At 31.0% G+C, this 21,527-nt stretch overlaps 2 protein-coding genes across 9 annotated transcripts in view; both read right to left on the reverse strand.

Moving 5' to 3' along the window:
- Window positions 1-539: 539 nt before the first annotated feature.
- LOC148605232 (P-selectin-like) lies at window positions 540-8,587 on the reverse strand. Of its 2 annotated transcripts, none has more exons than XM_088548033.1 (4): window positions 8,275-8,587; window positions 7,322-7,519; window positions 2,321-2,518; window positions 540-999 (listed from the first exon to the last, which is right to left on the reverse strand). In XM_088548033.1, the coding sequence occupies exons 1-4, from the start codon at window positions 8,438-8,440 to the stop codon at window positions 938-940; spliced, it is 624 nt and encodes a 207-aa protein (XP_088404159.1). In that variant the 5' UTR covers window positions 8,441-8,587; the 3' UTR covers window positions 540-937. The 2 variants fall into 2 exon arrangements, with proteins under 2 accessions (XP_088404159.1, XP_088404160.1); XM_088548034.1 differs by lacking the exon at window positions 540-999 and adding an exon at window positions 1,241-1,664 and having other exon boundaries at window positions 8,275-8,580.
- Window positions 8,588-9,249: 662 nt separating this feature from the next.
- LOC148605233 (putative apolipoprotein(a)-like protein 2) overlaps window positions 9,250-21,527 on the reverse strand; it is a 68,033-nt gene continuing 55,755 nt past the window's right edge. Inside the window, exons 1-5 of one of the 7 annotated variants that reach the window (XM_088548030.1) lie at window positions 18,885-19,620; window positions 12,405-12,629; window positions 11,675-11,751; window positions 11,018-11,250; window positions 9,556-9,824 (exon numbers count right to left, since the gene is read on the reverse strand). In XM_088548030.1, the coding sequence (XP_088404156.1) occupies window positions 11,134-11,250; window positions 11,675-11,751; window positions 12,405-12,629; window positions 18,885-18,942 (477 nt within the window). In that variant the 5' untranslated portion in view covers window positions 18,943-19,620 and the 3' untranslated portion in view covers window positions 9,556-9,824; window positions 11,018-11,133. Of the gene's footprint in view, window positions 10,465-11,017; window positions 11,251-11,674; window positions 11,752-12,404; window positions 12,630-18,884; window positions 20,110-21,527 lie in introns of those variants that run through there. The other 6 variants (XM_088548029.1, XM_088548032.1, XM_088548025.1 and 3 more) reach the window with 6 other exon arrangements.

The following is a 21,527-nucleotide window of genomic DNA, read 5'->3' on the forward strand; positions in this document are numbered from 1 at the left end:
ATTTTTCAGTTATATCTATAGATTGAAAATCAATGTTAAAATACAAATCTAGGTCATCAACCGCCATTGTGTTTTTGTTTTACCTAGGTCCGATGCAAATGTGACATTCGTTGTCATGCATGGATTTAATTATCATCTGATTTTATTGAGGAATTTCTCCTACATAGCAGACCATTTATCAGTTCTATTTATAGATTGAAAATCAATGCTAAAATATAAATCTAATTTTAAATGCATACTCATATTTTCGGAGTGTACAGTAAATCATGATGACGAACTAACAGAAAGAAACATAAAGCATGTATGTATATTTCAGCTAATTAGAATTTGTTGATAAATACGTCTTGACCTGACCTTGATGACGAATGATCCACACTCAAAGGTACCTGTTCTTTATTACAACACAAATCCAAATATCTGATTGCAAAAGTATTAGTTGCTCCGGATACAAGTTATATCACTACAAACCTAATTGGAAGGATAATTATTAACAATTACTATCTTAATAATGGAAATTCATGTCGATAAAATATCGAATGCAGAAGACACAAACACACTTATTGTGACATTTAAAATTAAAATGGCATTTGGAAAAGTTTTCCTAGTCCTAAACGTTTCTATTTTTTAAACTGTTCACTTTATGGTCTTATGTTACAAATCGTCTAATTTATGTAATTGAGGGCTGTGTAATATCGAAATAGTAATGCAATTGATTTTGTAGCACAAGTAAGTGCTCACGTTATTTTCAGTGTGTGTAAAAATTACAAGTACTGATAATATCAACAAAGAAAGCAATACGACTAAGAAGCAAGCACTAAATAAATGCAATTTTGTAAAAGCTGGCTAGATACATATAATGTAGATACACTGTACTATTTTCTGGTACATTATGTTAATACTAAACACTAGCAATAATATCATCAATCATCATTTACCTCTAACAACACATTTTGATATATATTTCTTTCATATCAGAATGGTGATTCCGTGAATAATTAACTGATAGCAAAATAATATTTAAGAACTTTTTTATACTTGTACTTGCACATAGTAATTTACAATGTAATTTTACAAATCTGTACAATATGGTTTAGTGTGTGCTCATTTTTTAAATATAAGCATTTGAAATTTTGACAGGAAAAGGATTTCTCTAAGTTTTACATTTGTTTTGTATTAGTATGGTTTTTCTTTTTTATAGGAAACCCCAAGGGAATAACAAAGATCCCATACAAAATAACATTTCAAGGTTTGTTAAATTAAATTATGAAAAGAAAAGTTCGGTCACTGGGCAAAAAAAATAATTATGCTATGAAAAAGATAAAACGAGACGAGTCTCGAAATCTGACAAAAATTGCTAAACATGAGCATCCATCGGGAAATTTAACAGTTTAATAAATTTCAAAACAAAATTTGTTGCATTCAAAATAAACTAAACCAAATTGCTTCGTGTTACATCTCAACTTAAGTTTGTAACTAGAATAAAATAAAATTACATTCAATTAGATATTTTTGTACACAAGAATGGTGTAGCCTTACATTAAAACTGTATTGCAAAAATTTGGCAAAATTTTGTAATCTAGAAGTCAAAGAAACTTCCACGTTGTGTTCATTAATGTACGGATTTTTTAATGTTGGTATTGCACACTATTTAAGTAGCAGTCTTTCTGAAAATCAAACAGAGGGTTATTCATGCACGTCTTAAACCACCAAATTTAGTTTTACTTCTTGTTCAGAAATATATACCGGTCACATGACCAGTTGTAGTCTATAAGTTGGTTGTTGCGTTTTTGAAATAAATATATATATTTTTCATGAAATTTGCACTTTGCAGGAGTTATTGTTTTTGATTTGGTTTCATTTGGTCGATTTTAGTGGGAGACGAATGTATGGTTTTCTAAAAGCGCAGAATTGAATGCATAAATGGTTGTCGTTACATTAAAGTGTAGCATGTGTAGGCTGAAAAAGTATCATTTGTTTAGTGGGTCTTTTACACCATAATTCACTTATCCATTGGAGGTATCTGAATTTAAAGTGCACTGGTACTTTAATGTCATATCGCCCAATATGTTAACAATATTGCTCTAATTAAATGTCTTGAATAAGAAAGAAAGACAGAATGGTACCGTCACTCATATTTTCATTTTTTTTTTAATTATGTCAAAATAAAATCTCCAGAATAAATTTATGTAAGACTAGATTCAATATTTTAAATATATAAAAAAAAGAAAAGATTTATTTTTACTAAATTGAAGAAAATAATAAAAAAGACAAATATTTATTTTATATAAATGTGTGAAATATGTTTAGTTGAAGAACTTACCAACACACTTTGGTTGTGTTGCATTCCAATGACCAATTATCGATTCTTCGGAGTGCACCGTACACTTAATGACTGGAGGGCCCTGAATCTTGTATCCAGTCTTACATTTAAATGTTAACACTGAGCTATAGGTATATCCTATCAGGGTTGATGGTTCAATAAACAGATCAGAGGCGTTGACGTCTGGACACGGGACAGCTTAAAAATAAATTAGACTTATAAAAGTTACAAGATTTCGTTGACATTTAATAAGGCCTGTTATTGTTTTAGTTACTGTATCACTAAAGCTGCTTAATTTAACATTTCGCTCTTATTAAATGTCTTTAATTAAAATAAAATGAAAGTGGTGACAGAATATACTCAGGATTAAAGTCGACTAATGGATTTGTAATGGTCTGTAATGAGCACCAATTACGAGGGTATTAGTAAGTAGATGTTGGCGAAGCAAGCTTTCATGTTGTCTGACCAAAGAAGTGTCCATATGTCAAAATATGATTCGTCTTACTAAATGTAGCAGCCTCATACACATGTACCCGATGTGAGTCTGTAAACATTTCCAAACGCTGCAGTAAGTCAATCGAGGAGTGAAACAAATCTGGATTGGACTCTTCTTTAGTGTTACAGTGCGATCACTTCTAACCTCTCAAATATTATCAGAATCTGTCAGATTTCTGTTCTGCGACAGCAGATAGAACAGAAATCCTGACAGATCTTGACATGGTCTGATAGAGGCTGTCCTGGGTCAGAACACACTTTTCCCTATTACCTGACAGATCCTCACAGAAACTGTCCCGGGTAGTGACAAATAATATACGAATATCTCTTCTATACTGTCATACCCCTGGACAGTTCCAGGCACTAAATCTTTCTATTCTACGTGACGTAATTTAGAACAGGAAGTCGGCGATAAATAAATGAAATAGTGTTACTAATGTAAAATTAGCTAACCCAATTATGAAAAAAATCTTGATTTCAAAATTTACGTTGAATTTCCAATGATATATAGAGAGCTCGTCGTGATCATCATCCTACAATCAACCGATCGTTGTTCATGTACCAAATTTCTTAGATCACGGTCCAGTCACATATCGTTAAAAATTATCATGGTTTACATTTAATTTTTATTTTTTACATTCTGTCCTGCGATATTAACTTAATCAAATTATTTAATTATGAAATTAAAGGTCTATGTTTCTGTTCTAAGTGTAAAAGTCGTAACAGATACCTATCAGGTGTTAAAGTTAAAGTTCGTTTTGAGTGAAAGCTACTTTTAATTACATAAGGGTCACAAATCATTGTAAAAATTCTAAAATTGACAATTTTAGCAATAAATGGGTGATTGATACCTAAATATTTCGGTCAAAGTTCTACAAAATGCTACTTTTGGCAACGAATATGAGTGTGAACACTTCAAATTTTCCTAAATGGTAGATCTAGATCTTATATGTAGAAAATGTAGAAATAATAGTGACTGTGACACCTTTATTTCAGTAAAAATTCTGCAAAATGTATGAGTGCAAGCAGTTTTCTTTTTCATAAAGATCTAAAATTATTGACTAAAATGCTTATTTGTTCAATATAATTATCATGTGGGTGACTGTGACACATAACTTTTTGTTACTTTTTTTTATAAATGTCATATTCTTGCAAAATGAGTGTGCATACTTTCAATTTGCTTGAGTATCTAAAGTTAATGACTAAAATGCCTAATTTTTCAATACAACGATCATGTGGGTGACTGTGACACATACATTTCTGTCAAAATTCTTCAACAAGGTCATAGTCAAGCATATGTATGAGTGTCCACACTTTTAACTTGCTTGAGGCTCTAAAATTATTGACTTAAATGCTATCATGTGGTGGCTGCGACACACTATCTTGAGCGTTAAACCCCAACAATGAATCAATCAATCACTAGTTTGAATCAATATTCTTTAAAAATATCATGTTCTTGCAACATGAAAGAGTTAGCATACCTTTAATTTCCATGAGGCTCTAAAATTAATGACTTAAATGCTTAATATTTCAATATTACTATCATATAGTGGCTATGAAAAATTATTTTAAGTCAAAGTTTTCCACAAATGTAATATTCTTGCAAAATGTATGAGTGCGAACACTTTTTATTTCTATGAGGGGCTAAAAGTAATAATTAAAATGCTATTTTTTTTCAATATAACTATCATGTGATGGCTGCGACACACTAACGTGAGTCAAACTTATTTAAAATATCATATTCTTGCAAAAAGTATGAGTGTGCACCCTTTTAGTTTGCTTGAGTGTCTAAAGTCAATGACTAAAATGCTTATTTTTTTTAATACAACTATCATGTGATGGCTGCGACATATTAATTTTGTCAATGTTTTAAAAATGTAATATCCTTGCAAAATGTATGAATGTGTACACTTTTAAATTCCACGAAGCTCTAAAATCAATGACTAAAATGCTTATTTTTTTTTATATAACTATCATATAGTGGCTATGACAAATTAATTTGAGTCAAAAGTCTTAAAAATTCCATATTCTTGCAAAATGTATGAGTGCGAGCACTTTTTATTTCCATGAGGGTTTACATTTAATGACAAAAATGTATAAAAAAAATAGTAATATCATGTGGGTGGCTGTGAGATATTTATTAGAGTCAAAATTCTTAAAAAAAAAAAATCTTATTCTTGCAAATTGTACAAGTGCGAGCACTTTAAATTTCCATATAGGTCTGTATAAACTGTTTGAAATTGTCAGGGGTGTAGCACGTACGGCAGGCAATACTATTTGTTGGTACTGCAAGTTATACAAACAAGTCGGATAAAAACTTTTAAATATAGCAAGGCTTCGTGACCGGGATACGGGTGCTACGCCTTTTTTCGTAATCAGGTACACGTACTACATGTAATTCAGTCAGAGAAGCTAATGACTGTAATAATATGTCAGGAACTCTTCTAATCCATGTATCTGTTCTACCAAGAGCAGTTTCTGACAGGAGGGTGTCAGGAACCATGACAGATTATGACAGAGCTTGTCCAAAGTCCTGACAGACCCAGACAAGGTGTGACGCCGGTCAGAACAGTTTCTCACAGTTTAGAACTGTTCTATGACAGCGAATCCTGACAGGATCGAAGAGAGGTTAGAAGTGATTACAACTGTACATGGCCATTCCCATGATTTTGAAATACAATGCTATTAATAAATAATGTCATTTATATAAGACGGTTCATTAGGTATACATTTACAACACTTAGTGAAAGGTCGATTAATATTTAACACAAAATATCCTTTATAATAATGATGAAATAGTTTTATTCTTTTAGTGGTTTACATGTTCTTCTAGCACTTTTGAATTCAGATTATAGTACATGAAAGATATAAGTGTATAGAATGAACAAAACCGACGTAATTCAACGCAATGAATAAATTTATTTGGAAATTGAGAGTTTAATAAACATCTCGTCGCGATAAGGCTTGATTGCTGAGGTTGTAAGCGCGGCTGAATTATTTTTGTCGTTGCAGGGTGTCGGCTAGCGACTTCCATAATCTGCAAACGTGTTTCGCAGATTGCAATTTGTTGATGTCTTAAACAAAACTGCAAAACATTATACAATACGGATATGATTAATTGGTGTTTACGAGGGATTTTAATGCTGCGATTTTTCTTTTCTTTCCTTTTTTTTTTTTTTTTTTTGAATTAGGTAAAAAAAAGTTTTATGGATATACTTTAGTCAGATATTTAGTATGCAAGTTAACTATAAATATAATTTTGATGTATTTCAGCACATAGTGGCGCCTGCAAGTTTTTTATACAATTACCCGATACTTTGACCATATGTATTCAAAATCATCAATATAAGATTTTTTTTAAGTCGGAGGGATATTGAATACACTAAATATGGATAGAAATCTAGCAACATTTATTTTTATAAGTAAATGTAAATAATAATTAGAATCAAAACGACATAAATTATTTTGATATATCTTCTTTAAATACATATAATATTCAGAATCAAAATGAAATATTACATTTATAAAAAAAAATCTAAAAAAGGCATATAATTAAAGAATATTGTCAAAGAAGGACAATTCATGTTCATAATTTTATGACTTTACAAGTCTAGACGCGATCTTATAACATCTTAACACAGAATTTTCATACAATCTCAAATGATCCAACAAAGTCTGAACTAGTCTGAACAGACAACAAAACAGCTGGTCTTACATGTGTCGAACTGAAGACAATCTTGTAGTCTTAAACAGTCTTAACATTTCGAACTGAAATCGATCTTACTTTTTTACATAGTCTTGAAATTTTTTGTGTTTGTTAAGATTGTTCAGTATAATTTAAGACGATCTAAGATTGTGTTAAGATCGAAATTTTTGTTTTAGACCTAAACTCAGTACTAGTGTAATTCATTACAGTTAGAATAAATATTTAAATATAAATATTTTTTTTAATATTTTAGACAGTAGTAAAGATATCCTTTATTAAAATTATTTTTTTAAATAGTTTTTTACTTTGGATAAATTTTCTATGAATTTTAAATTGAATTTCAGTTGTTTGTTTATATTATTTACATACTATTGTTTATATTGTGTGATATTTTTTATGTATGCAAAACGCTTAGAGTAGTTATATTAATATATAATACGCTATACAAATATTATAAAAAATAGTAGTAATAATATTAATAATAATGTCCTCAAAACAATCTTTGTTAGGGTAGCTGGCATATCTAATTGTGTTATGTTGCTGCATGATAGTAACGTCTGATACATCTTTTACAGTTAAAAAAGATATATGTAGCAACATATATGTATGCACAAACAATCGATCCGACCTACAGAGAACAGTATATTGTGTCAGAGACGACGGAAGACAAGTCAAGCAAATTATAACAATGGTATAATACAGTGTTTAACAAATAACTGTTTATACAATAAAAGAGGATTTTTTTATGATACTATGGTTAAGCAATGATGATGAACTAAAAATGCAAAAATATAACTCACCGACACACTTTGGTTGCGTCGCATTCCAATGACCTGTGATAGTTTCCTCTGAATCCCGCATACAACTAATAACCGTTGGACCTTGAATCTTGTATTCAATCTTACATTTGAAAACCACCACTGAGCCATTTAGATATCCTGACAGTTGCGTTGGTGTGATCAACCGATCAGAAGAAACCAAATCTGGACAGAGGATGGCTAGAAAAAAATGAGGTGTGTAACAATTAAACACTTCAAACTTATTGATTGTTATTTTTTTCAATGCAGTATTCTGTCATCACTACAATGGACATAATGACTAGAAAATACATAAATGTCAAAATAATATGGATCTTCGGATGATCATATGATAACGACAACTGCTGTACATATTTAATGCTACTTCTATCCTACCAGGAAATCTCGTGCTGCTCATGTTCGATATATTTGAATGTCTTATTGTAATGGATGGACACTTATTACCTAGGTAAACAAACCAAACTAAGAACAAAGAAACGGAAAAAAAAGCATAAAAAATAAAACAAAACAAACAAACAAACAAACAAACAAAAAACAAACAAACAAAAAGGACTATAATTAAAAATAAATATTACAAGCTTTGTCTAAAGTAGTTGTATCTGCATGACAGGTGTTTTTTTCTGCTTTTCTAAAAAGAATGGCAGCCAAGAAAACTGAAATATGTTTGTAGAAGAGATTTACACAACTATCCGCAGACTTCATAATTGTTTTTAAGGTATTTCAATTTCATATGTAAGGATATAAGGTAAATAAAGCATTTGCTTAATGATGCTTTTGTGTAAGATGTTTGTCAGGAAGATTTTTAATTTCAGGAAGCCAAATTATTTTTGTTTTCATCTATAGAATTTAAGGAAGTTAATATTCTGTGATTTATATAGCACTGATCGAATTTCATTTGTAATTAAGTGCAAAAAGATGAATTTTATAACGCTTACCCACACATTCTGGTTGTGTTGCGTTCCAATGACCTATGATTGTACTTTGCGAATTCACAATACACTTTATAGCTGAAGGGCCATGAATCATGTATCCATTCTTACATCTAAAGTGTACCACTGAGTTATACTGATGTCCTGTAAGGATTGACGGTTCAATCAACATATTAGACCCAATTAAGTCTGGGCATATGGTAGCTTGGAAAAAAAATAAATGCGTCAATTAAGGTTTGAGGTTTGAATATGTCCTTTATGAAAGAAAAATGTCGGCTAAAAATGAATAGAATGTAAAGGACAAACAGTCCCACAATCGCTGGTTATGTTTTTAATACACAATGCATTGAACAAAGTATTTTTTACATTTTTTTTTTCTTTTAATTAATGGGTTTTCATTTTTTTCTTATATAATTTTGTGTTGTTGTATAATAGTTTCAGGAAGGCATAAAAACGGATAACATTATTCAACGATCATATTTTGATTATTAATATTATACGGTCTGAAATATAAGGATTAACATTGTGATAGACGTACGGACATGTTGAAGTTATTCACTCACTTCCTTCATGAATAATGATAAAAACATACCTGGATGTGTAAATTGATTTACAAACTAAAAAGAACCTTCTTAACTTCAAATAATATTTATGACCGACAAAAAGGTGAAATAATGTGAAAAGGTAACAAAGTGTATGTATTTATAAAAAAAAAACTTACATCTGATATCACCTACAAAAGATACAAATACCTTCATAAAATACAGATTGATTTGACGCAAAAACTAATTAATGAATTATGGTGGCGACTTGAGTACTTACAAAAATTTTTTTAACATCATTAAACTGCTCTATAATTTTATATTTCGTGGAACTTTAGCATGATAAATATGGTTATACGAATATATGTTATCCTTACAGCTCTGGTGCAATGTATGAGATATCAATGACACTCTAAATACAAGAACAAGTCAAGAGGTGATGTGTGCATGACTACATATTAAAGATAATTGACCGTGTTGCAAACCCTAGCACGCGTTTCGTATTCAGGAAATGTTATGGGTGTAGTGGCCTTTCGAAATCGTTACAATGAGATTATCATCAATAAAAGATAGTTGTCAAGAAATAGAAAAAAAAAATACAGTGGGAAAATCGGACTGCATGCCTGAGAAGTTAATTAACATTGTACGTGCGAGCAAATTAAATGAATTCCTTAGTCACGTCTTCGTACAAATTGTCATTTATGTTCTTGATTGTCATTAGTTTTACATTAACATTAATATTCAAGAACTGATATGCAATAATAAAAACCTTACCGCATAAAGAAACATTACATATCTCCAGTCGTTTTTCTGCACTAATTGTGTAGCACCATGGTGTAGTTTGTGTGTATCCATGTGGTGTTCTGCAGTAGTTTAATGTCTCCCCATGAAAACGCGGTGGAGTTCCATCAATTGGAGGATCATATTTCCACGGCCGACAATGGTAACCAGATATTGTGACGTTCAATGTTCCGTTGTAGTTTTTGTCATTTCTGTTCCTTATACAATCTTTGTCTATCATTATGAGAGGAAAAGAGCTTAGATTAATTAATACCATATATCTATATTTTACGCCAAAGTACATTTTTAAAGAGGCAATCTGTTATTTTTTTCCACGGCAGGTGTACCTAGTTTGCAAACGTTTTATTAGTACTAACGAATGCAGCTTAACACAGGGTTGAAATCATTGAACAAATATAGTTGTATTGCATGTTCAAAAAGCTTTATCTACTTGAGTTGATAAAACTACTAAGATATGCACCTTTATTGAAGTGCTTAAACAAACAAATTGATATTGTATAGTTTAAAAACAGTTTCGTTGAATTTTTTACGCAAAAAATTTCCCCGTGTTGCTCTCTGTTTACATTTTTATTTATACAACATTTTTCTTATCACTTGAAATAAGTTTTTTTTTCATGTAATTAAAACGGATTTGAATTGTATTTGTCTATTACATTAGAGATTGTTGAAATGTCTTTAAATAATCTAAACTATATAATACGGTTTCGATGTTTCGATAACTCATGTCTTAAGCTTCTTGCAGTTGACCGTAAATGTAGCTTTCGATCCACTGTCTGTCTATTCTTGTTATAAATACAGGAGGAATTCACTCTGTTTTTTTCTGTGGTATTTTTGTTACTTCTGCTAATCTTTGCTGAATTTATTTGAATTATGCAAACAATTATATCAATCACATGCCATCAAATATTAGGAATTTGAGGATTTAAAAACCATTACATCATTTAAGTTTAGATAATTTGGTTTTATCTTTTTATTGAAAGGAAATTTAGTTTAATAAAATATAATAAGGATATCTAATAAAATCTAGTCAATGAGTGCAATTAACACTGTTGCTCTTTCTACCTTGTCATTATCAATTATATTTTCTTTAATTTGAACTTTAATTTTGAAATGTCAATGCTTTCTAACGATCTTAAACACACGGATTTTTTTTAATACCTGTTCTCTGTTTGTATATTATTTTCATACGCAGAGAAAATGACACAATCAATAACCCATCAATGCAAAAATATTTTTTTAGAAAGAAAAAAAAAACTATTTTCACACACACACACACACACACACACACACACACACACACACACACACACACACACACAGTAGGTGGAACACTAACATTATATACACATAATATATGTGGGAGTGAATAATAGCATGTGTGTTCAAAATAAATAATATATACTCACTATAGATTGGAATAAAACAGTGTTCCCAATAAGGATATCCGTCGTCATAACACCAAGGTCCATGATAAGAATCTGCGTCAATCTTTGGTGCACGACAATAGTTGGTTAGCCCATAGTTAGAAAAAATGAGCCATTCCACATTTTACACGTTTTACCAGTGACAGTTGTATGCACTGTTCCATTGTAGTTTCCTCTCCAGTCATTTGGATATGATTCAGCACAGTCTTGGTTTTCTTTAACATATTGAGAAATCAACAGTTAGCAAATGCAGAATATTTTGTTTTGTTTTCCGATTTTTAATACATTCTGTCTCTATTTACATTTTTGTATACATATACTCTGTAAATTGAAGGCCAACTACTGTCTTTTGCGAGATTTTTGTCTCGTTTCACTTTCCATTGTCTTTCTGTTTTCCATAACTTTTTCTTATCACTTGAAATAAGTTTTTTTTCATGTAACTAAAACGGATTTGAAATGTATTTGTCTATTACATTAGAGATTGTTGAAATGTCTTTAAATAATCTAAACTATATAATATGGTTTCGATGTTTCGATAACTCATGTCTTAAGCTTCTTGCAGTTGACCGTAAATGTAGCTTTCGATCCACTGTCTGCCTATTCTTGTTATAAATACAGTTAAAAAAGAAATGTGTTCACCACAAAGTGGAACAAAACAGTGTTCCCATCCCGTCCTTTCCAGTCACCTGGATATGAATCTATGCAAAAGTTGTATCCTACAACAACAAAAAGCAGTTGGCTTCTGTATATCTTTTGAACAAAGGAATTCACTCTGTTTTTTTTTTCTGTGGTATTTTTGTTACGTCTACTAATCTTTGCTGCATTTATTTGAATTATGCAAATAATTATATCAATCACATGCCATCAAATATTAAGAATTTGAGGATTTAAAAACACTTACATCATTTAAGTTTAGATAATTTGGTTTTATTTTTTTTTGAAAGGAAATTTAGTTTAATAAAATATAATAAGGGGATCTAATAAGATCTAGTCAATAAGTGCAATTAACACTGTTGCTCTTTCTATCTTGTCATTATCAATTATGTTTTCTTTAATTTGAACTTTAATTTTGAAATGTCAGTGCTTTATAACGATCTTAAGCACACGGATTTTTTTTAAATTCCTGTTCTCTGTTTGTATTAGTTTTATACGCAGACAAAATGACACAATCAATAACCCATCAATGCAAACATATTTTTTAGAAAGAAAAACAAAACATTTTCACACACACACACACACACACACACACACACACACACACACACACACACACACACACACAAGAGGTGGAACACTTACATTATATACACATAATTTATGTGGGAGTGAATGATAGCATGTGTGTTCAAAATAAATAATATATACTCACTACAGATTGGAATAAAACAGTGTTCCCAATTAGGATTTCCGTCGACATAACACCAAGGTCCATGATAAGAATCTGCTTCAATCTTTGGTGCACGACAATAGTTGATTAGCCCGTAGTTAGAAAACCTTGTGCCATTCCACCTTTTACACGTTTTACCAGTGACAGTTGTATGCACTGTTCCATTGTAGTTTCCTCTCCAGTCTGATTCAACACAGTCTTGGTTTTCTTTAACATATTGAGAAATCAACAGTTAGCAAATGCAGAATATTTTGTTTTTTTTTCCGATTTTTAATACATTCTGTCTCTATTTACATTTTTTATACATATACTCTGTAAATTGAGGGCCAACTACTGTCTTTTCCGAAATTTTTGTCTCGTTACACTTTCCATTGTCTTTCTGTTTTCCTTATCTACCAATTAAGGTATCTTTACTTATTGTAGTATCTAATTTTGATACGGTTCTTTAAGTTTTAATATGTTTTGTATACAGTCTACTAAACAGTTCAATTTCATTTGTCTAGAAGCACATAAATGGAATTTGATTTGTTGAGATATTCACTATTCAGATATACAGATTAAATATTTGAAGACTACTTTACTTCTGATGTAAACATAAAGACCGTATTTCCCTAAGTTGAATGAACTCGGCATGGAAGTTGTTTTTTATTCTTAATAATAATGCTGCACACAATATTGTTATTATTTGAGGAATATTGTATATTGCAATTCTACTCAATTAAGTTACGAATTCACCAACATTCAAGCTGACTAAATTTTCAGAGGCTGATATGAGGAACTTACATAAACGGCTTCACAAATCGAGCCTAGATTAATTAAATTTCCTCATACAAAATACATGTACTGTATTCCCAGACATCAAATCACCCTATAAATATTGATTTATGTCCTTTTCAAATCATTGTTCACCACACTTTCTATTATTACTCACTAGTGCGTTCAGTATTATAACATTCTACCTACAAATGTTTGTAACAAAGTTTATGATTTTTTTTTTTGATAAACCGTTTTTATAGTTTTATAAGTTAGCCTGAAGTGCTTGGTAAATATATGCCAATGTTGGGTCTTCCGGATCTGTTCAAAAGTTCAAAGTTTTGATTTTTCTACACTATACACAGCACTTTCAAATAATCTCATATGCACGAATTATTTTTTTCAAATATGTCCTTTCATAAATCGAGATTTGAATACATTTGTTCAAATTCTTAAAGATCATTTTAAGTAACGAAAAATATAAACACTGCGTTAATTAGACATCGTTACAGCAATCGAATTCTTGTTAAGCAACACTTTCGGTCGCTAATGCAATACCAGTTATCTTCCAGTAATTTGACCATGTATTGCGGACCTATTTCTCTATTGTTGCGGAGATAAATTTACAGCTTAAATAAATGAAGACCATTCCAAACAACATTTTGTAAAACAAATTGACAACGCCTTCAGATATTTAGACGATATTTTGGCTCCTACATGTATCCACGGCGACTTCAATTTTTATATTAAAGATCAGATTAGAGATCCATAGTTAAAGACAACTATTGAACATACTTTATTATAAAGATGATGACCTTTCATTTAGAATTGTTAACATCCCTTTTATCTTTGGTAATATCCCTTCAGCACCTACGTATGGATTTTACATATCACAATTCATATGTTAGACAAGAGCTTGCCGTAACAACACGGGCTTTTTGTATCGCGCTAGACTTCTTACAGTTAGGCTTCCTAAACAAGATTATGTTACTACAAGATTGAAGTCATTACTACAGAAGTTTCATGGTCATCACTATGATAAATCAGATTGTTACGGTGTATCCATCCGCTTCCTGGAATTTGATTTGTTCAACGTGTCGTGGTTTGCTTTCCCTCTTAAGTCAACCCTGGGCCTGAATCTTTATGAGCAACTCAAAAGGTGTTTCTAGGAAAGCAGAGGACGCCTACCCTACCGGTTCACCTGGTTCATACTCCCAGTTGTTAGTGGAGTCCGAGTTGCTCATTCACTTTTGTTACTTGTATTCATTATTTTGTTGTGTTTACCTATTTCTGTGTCTGGTCTTTGTCCTTGGATTATTATTTTTTTTATTTTCGATAGAATCTCGGTTCCCTTGATTACTCGTTTAACATATCTAAGCAGTTTGTTTTCTAATTTATGACACATATAGGTGATTACTGATAAACAACCATTCGATCGTGATCATATCAAAACCATTGAAGTAACTGAATATAGAGATGTAACAATTTAATAATTATCATCCATAAGGAGATGAAACTACTTCTGTTGCAATTGAATTTATTTTCTGAATCAAAGTTAATGAATTATTTGAGTATACAAAAACGACAGTTCACCCCGTTTTACTAATGAAATAAACGGACTTATGTCTTAACCCTTGATGTTTTACGGGGGATAAGAAAAAATCAAAAGCTGGCATGGATAAAAATATGCATAAAGGAATGGTCTATTTGTAACAGGTAATTGTATAATTCATCATCACCTGAAAGATTACGCATAAAATCCCTAAATCAGCTAACACTTTTTCTTTTTACAATGAAGTTTTGAATCTGAATATTTGTCAAAACAAGACACTTCAATTTTTTCTTCATATCAATGTAAGTAAATAAATGAACACTTGTTAACCAAGGCAATACTAAGGCAAAACGAGGTGTGGTATACTTGTAAAAAAAAAAATGGTGTAAACTTTCATGTATTGCATATGATTATAAATAACATGAGTAAATCTATATAAACAAGTGATGGTTTTTTTTAATAACAATACTTATATCGGGTAAACTTCCTAGTCTCTGTTATATAGAAAATAGGAATATGAAGATGGGGAATGTTGATGGGGATATGTCAATTGTGTACGAAATATTGGGACCATGAATTGGGATGATGTTGAAATTAGCTTTAAAGGTATTGAGTTATATGAAATATACATTGTTTCCATGATATCTAATTAAAAATAATGCGGAAGAATTCAAAATTGTAAAACCCAATTAACAACGTAAATATTTCATAAAAATGCTGTCCAATTCTATTGGAGAAGGGAATCTTGTTGGGGTCGGGGTGAAGACTTCCCTTCTGGTTATGACCAGGGGAGAATTGGAATTCTAAAATAGGCAGTGTTAAATTGTTTACATGGGAAATTCATACCAATCAAGAGCTGAAATGAACTGGTGTCTTTGTCATATACCATAAATTTCCCCATTCCTCATTATAAATTCAAAATAATGTTGAAGGGTGTGTCAATGTAAAAACCAGCCTTTCGGTGGCACACTACAAGTTTTGTTTTCAAAACATTTTTACCTATATCATATCCCAGATGCACCCTTTCTCAGAATCACTTTTGAATAACATATTGTAAATCGAAATATTCACGTATAAATGGCTATGTAATTTTGTGAAAAAAAAAAAAAAAAAACAAGTCAAAGGATTATATAATGCAGGAATGATTAATCGAAAGTTTTCATGTAGATCAAACCAGGTTTGCCCGATAAAATTTGCCTGTGCTAATTGTTTGATCATTATGGATTAAGTACTCGTTTAGTTATCGTTTGAATGTGTATATGAGTTCATATTTTTCAATTTCGTCAATAGTCTGTATCACTGAATACCACTTGTTGCATGTTGCTGTTATTAACTGGAACGATTAAATGCGCCTCTCACATAAAGTTGCAAAGCATGGGTTGTCAAGGGTAGATTTTGGCTGTTTTAGATTAAAACTTAATATATCGATAATTTTACCACAACAGATATCCACATTGGACCCACTCTATCCGCCCATGGAATATCATATTATTTGGTTTGAATTAATAAGATTTTAATAAAAAACACTTGATGTATAACCTCTTATCAGTACCAGTTGCTCATTTCTAATTACATGTATTTGCATGACTACACTACTTTCGATATTCAAGTTGTCTATAAATGTTGGACACCTACAAAGCCATTTAATGTTCAACTAGACAAAGAAATCCTTTTAGATTGCACCATTTCACTAGTCCTAAAGGGGCAATGATGACTTAAGAGTGATACTGTACAACAATCGAATGAGCTTTCTTCTCATTTCATGCAGAAGTTTATCCTCATGTTGAAGTGCCTGTGTCTCCATAAATTCAGAGTGCACTTATAAGGATTGTTATGAAATATTCACGGATTCTATATTGCTATCAGTATTGTACATGTATATAGTCTTTGTCACATGTAAACATGTTTTTTTTTTTATATTTGTTTCTATCATGCAAGCTTTTGCGAAAAATGCGATGTGTCATATGCATATTTGTACTCTAAACTGTAATCTCTCGTGCTTAATGATCGAGTAATAACTTAATCAGAATTATTCAAATAGTCCGACAAAAATACGTTGCATGTAAGTTACTGACAGAAAAAAAATGTCTGAACCCTAGAATCCTGGCTGTCTTACTTTAAATCCAGTTTACAATTGCCTTAAATCGTAAATGATACACAAAAATAGTATAAACAGATTGAACAGCATCGTGTAAAAAGCGTCCGGCAAATCAGCTTTCGTTTACATCCAAAATGGGGAAATAATACGATTGTCGCTGGAGTTCGACGGGAACTTAGGAACTTCGTTTGTAAACAAATCGTCCCATAGAAACCAAAACGGTGAATATTAATTTACGATTTTCCCGTAAAGATTTGTTACTCACGATTCCAGCCAATAAACGACTCGTTGGTACTATCACGTCATGCATATATACGAACTATCTTCAAATTAGATAAAAGAGAGACAACTGTAGCGGTAAGTCCCGACAGTTTAACAAAATAGAGCTTCAAATCGAAAATGTGCTGTATTTGACGTCGGGTACATAAGTTTTGTTTTCAAAACATTTTCACCTATTTCATATCACAGATGCAACCTTTCTCAGAATCACTTTTGAATAATATATTATTAATCGCAATACTTACGTAGAAATAGGTATTAAATTTTGTGAAAACAAAAAATTCAAGATGAATGATTATATATAATAGTAATGATTAATCGAAAGTTTTAAGGTAGACCAGGTTTGCCTGATAAAATTGACCTGTGCTAATTGTATCTTTATTGTGGATTAAATACTCGTTTATCTATCGTTTTAATTTGTATTTGAGTTGATCTTACCAATTTCGTCAACAGTTTGTATTATTGATTGCCACTTGTTACATTTTACACTCTTTGAGTGTAAATAAAATCCTGAATCTCAAAGTTGAATGTTGCTTTTATTAACTGGAACGATTTAAGAGACAAAATAAATAAGAAAAGCATCAACATTCATTTAAAAGAGGGAAAAAAACTCTTTTTTTAGTAATAGTTGATTTGTTTTTTTTTTTTTTTTTTTAAAATCGTTTTCTTAGCAATCAATTGTCCACTTAAAACAGACTGTACCCAACATAAGCTATATATGACGTAAACAATTCATTGGAACGAAAAATTAAGTCCAAGAAAGTTTACCCCTTGCTTCCCATATCATATGAACTGCCTGAATTTTACTAAAGAGAGAGACTCCAATTTTCGCAGGAAATATATGATATGCTTTTATCAAATGTCTCCCTTACAAGTGTTAATATAAAATTGAATCTGTATATCCCCTCTCGTCGTGAAAGAAATGGCACATAACATCATATATTATACAGTGAAACCAGTCTAAACTGAAACCTGAATAGTCTGAATACATGTCTATACTAGACAGTTGTTAGTTTCTTTATATCGATTGCAATGTATTTCGGAACCATGCGAACTGAACACGTGTCTCATTCAAATCATTTTTTTAAATGCCAAAAGGGGATCTGTGTAGACAGGCAGGTTTCACTTTTTATTACCTTATCGTGGGTCATCGATTATCTATCGATATTTTCATAAATGTTTGCAATACTCGTTTTTCAAGTAAATATCGACTTTCTACAAAGGACAATTTATGAAAGTTGAAGACTTGTTGAAAACAGTCAAATCGCAATTTTTGACTACAATGTACACAAGTATAAAAAATAAAAAAAAATGTAGATGCATTTGATACATTGATCAAATTTGTGGTGTTAATGTAAGTAGTTCTTGTAAATTTGCGATATTTACAATATAGTCTGTACTAATACAAGATATAACTCGACTTTATACAATCAGGAAAAACACCTTTCATAAAAAGACATAAAACATACAATTTAATCATATAACGTATTACATTACACTATTTCCAAGAATGACTGACCTCACTTTTTTTATATCAGGATGTTTTTTTTAAGAAACGTTCGAAAATGTAAGAAGATGTTTGTTATATGAGTTTAGAATTATTAGCCATATTTTGTGTTTGTCTTGGTACGCGTTTATATACATCTTCTATCGTCCCGCTTGTGATGACATGCATTACAATTAATGACAGTATTGTATAAGCACATGTGGAAGTATATCATCTATAAAATTGTTTACTCATAATAAATGCAATAAGTTTCATACTGTATTCAAATCTTACCTTGACCTGCTATGACTATTCCAGTATTCAATATAAAAATCACAAAATTTGTTAGCATTGTTATTTCATGAAGTCATTTCGTGTAAGACCCTAGGTTTATCTAAAAGGCTAAACAAGGAAGTGGACGCATTTCAGATATTTGTTTTTGTAGATAACACCCAACTCTGCAGTAAAGATTTCAAGTTTTCACTGTTTAAGATATCTGATACATACACATAAGACAAAAGGGATTTCGGAGGGTGTGAATTGAGGCAAAACAAAATGAAACGAAATTCATTAAATGAAAGCAATACACGAATAAACAAAACAAAACATAATAATAATATAAAAAAAAACCAGAAAATATAACTCAGTTACCTCAAACACAATATATTTCACAAAGGCAACGTGGTTGATCATTTTTGCGTTGTTAAGTATTTCTCCTGTTTGGTTTACTTGATACTAAGTGATTTATTTATCTTTGCTATTAAAGAAAATTTGTACGATATTATAAAAGTCTTATTTGTCAAATTTAGTCTATATACACATTGGTTATATTCTATGGTGATGTGTACAACCATGACACGAGAGTGGTGTTACATATAAGAATTAAGAACATCAACATGCTACACTAAACGGGAAGGATGTTTGATGTGATGCATGTACACAATTGAACGATTGATGTTTAATTCTTAGTTTAAAAAATCAGAAGGAAATTAAAGTCATGATCATAATGATTTAATGAGAATTTTTAACTTCACGGTCCTTGCTTATATGTGTTATTTCCACAAAAGACGATATTGCAGAGAAAAAAACCGTAAAAAATATGAAATATTATTGACTTTACTGGTTTATTAAAATTACTTTAAAAAAATAAAATAAAAAAATATCGAAGCGTCGAATTTTGAAGGACAATTCAAATATCCTCTCATGACGTGACCAGAAATACCATATTTGAACGGATTTTTTTCCAAGAAAAGTGAAGTATTTTAACCCTAATATCGTCAATTTTGATAAAATAGGCAGTTGATTCAATGTCAATTTTTAATACAACAGGGATAAAAAAAAAATGCCGGGTTAAAGGTCTAGTGCACCGTCTAAAGCCATTTCATTATTATTTTAAAAGGAAAAAAATATATAACTAGAATTACATTGCAATAGCGAATGTCGCCCCCGACAACCGTTTAAGTTCCCAATTTTATAATTGTGTTGTTATGTCTATTCAATTCATTTGACAGACCTATTTTTAGATTTGTAGCTATTCATGTTGTTGGGATAATGCTCTATCCTAGGTTGTGACTTAAGGCAGCCATTCTGAAAATGGCGACTTTACGTCAGAATTTTTGCGTGGATTCCATGGTCAGTTTCATTAAATTTGTTTAATGAATAAAAAAATACTCATGGCCATGTGAAAAAAAAATAGTTTTTTGTTGCCATGGCAACAAACAACATATCGATTCATTAACTGTATAACCATACCAAAATTCAAGTTTCTAGCCATATAGGTTACCGAGATATTGCAATGTCCTAGATTATGAACTTTGGTAGCCATTTCGAAAATGGCTATACATCGGCAAAAAATTTTATTGGTATTCCGAGATGTTAACGATACGCAACATTCAATAAAGTTTTATTTGCATTGCCTATTAAATAAAAACAAACTTATAGGTGTGACACTAGAGCTCACTAAACTCTACCACCACACCAATGTTCAAGTCCCTGTCCACTTAGGTTTCCAGGCTATCACAATGTCCTAAATTATGACCTATCCCCCTTTCCGCCAAAGCGCCTCTCCTTTCATTTTGTTACAGCGTCCACATCTGTGGGATAAGGCCCAACTTCTGAGCAAGTTTCGTTTCTATTCCTATAAATACGTGTGGACAAGAGTTCACCAGTAAAAAAAACGTACAAAAACAATAAGTCCCCGACATTTTGCGTTCGGGGAATTAATAATAATAATAAGAAGAAACAGTACTGTAAGATACGGATTTGCATACCATTTCGGTCGATAAAAAAGCAAATGTGGTAAAAAAAAAATTACCTAAAGCAGAAAAAAAGCAAACAAAATTTGAGGTAGGTAAAATGCTGATAGAATCTTTAACGTTTATTTACAGGACATTTGCGAAGATTACCAAAATATAATCCTTACAATGTAAACCAATGTTTAATCATGACTGTCCTTTATACCTATAAATAAGAAATTCATAACTTGTTAATCGACACGTATACAATACCGATCTCAACAGAAATCAATTTCCTCTCATTTATTGGAAGGCGTAGACATGAGAGATTTATGTTCAATTAAGATAGACATATTAACATACTTTCATATCTTAAGTATATTTGAGCGCCCCTTAAGTTTTAAGATTCGTAACACGACAGTTTTAATTTCAGTGATAAAATATGCATTTACCGTTTTAACATATAGATAAAAGTACTTGTGTTCGATTAATTTCTCATTTTCTTATGTATATAGAGAATGAGGAATGGGAATTGCATATTAATAGTGAAATCAGCATTTCTTTTCATGTCGAATTGTGTACAGGTAAACGTTTTATTTAGTAGTTACAAGTAGTCATTTTTACAATCTAAGGTGCATCATCAAGTGAAGCAATTCAGAAAAAAGAACGTTCGGTGTTAATGGAAATGATCTTCAGCGTTAAA

This window comes from Perna viridis, chromosome 10 (assembly GCF_037379345.1).
Source record: "Perna viridis isolate PV_CMFRI_1.1 ecotype Kerala chromosome 10, ASM3737934v1, whole genome shotgun sequence".
In the NCBI taxonomy this organism is placed as follows: domain Eukaryota; kingdom Metazoa; phylum Mollusca; class Bivalvia; order Mytilida; family Mytilidae; genus Perna; species Perna viridis.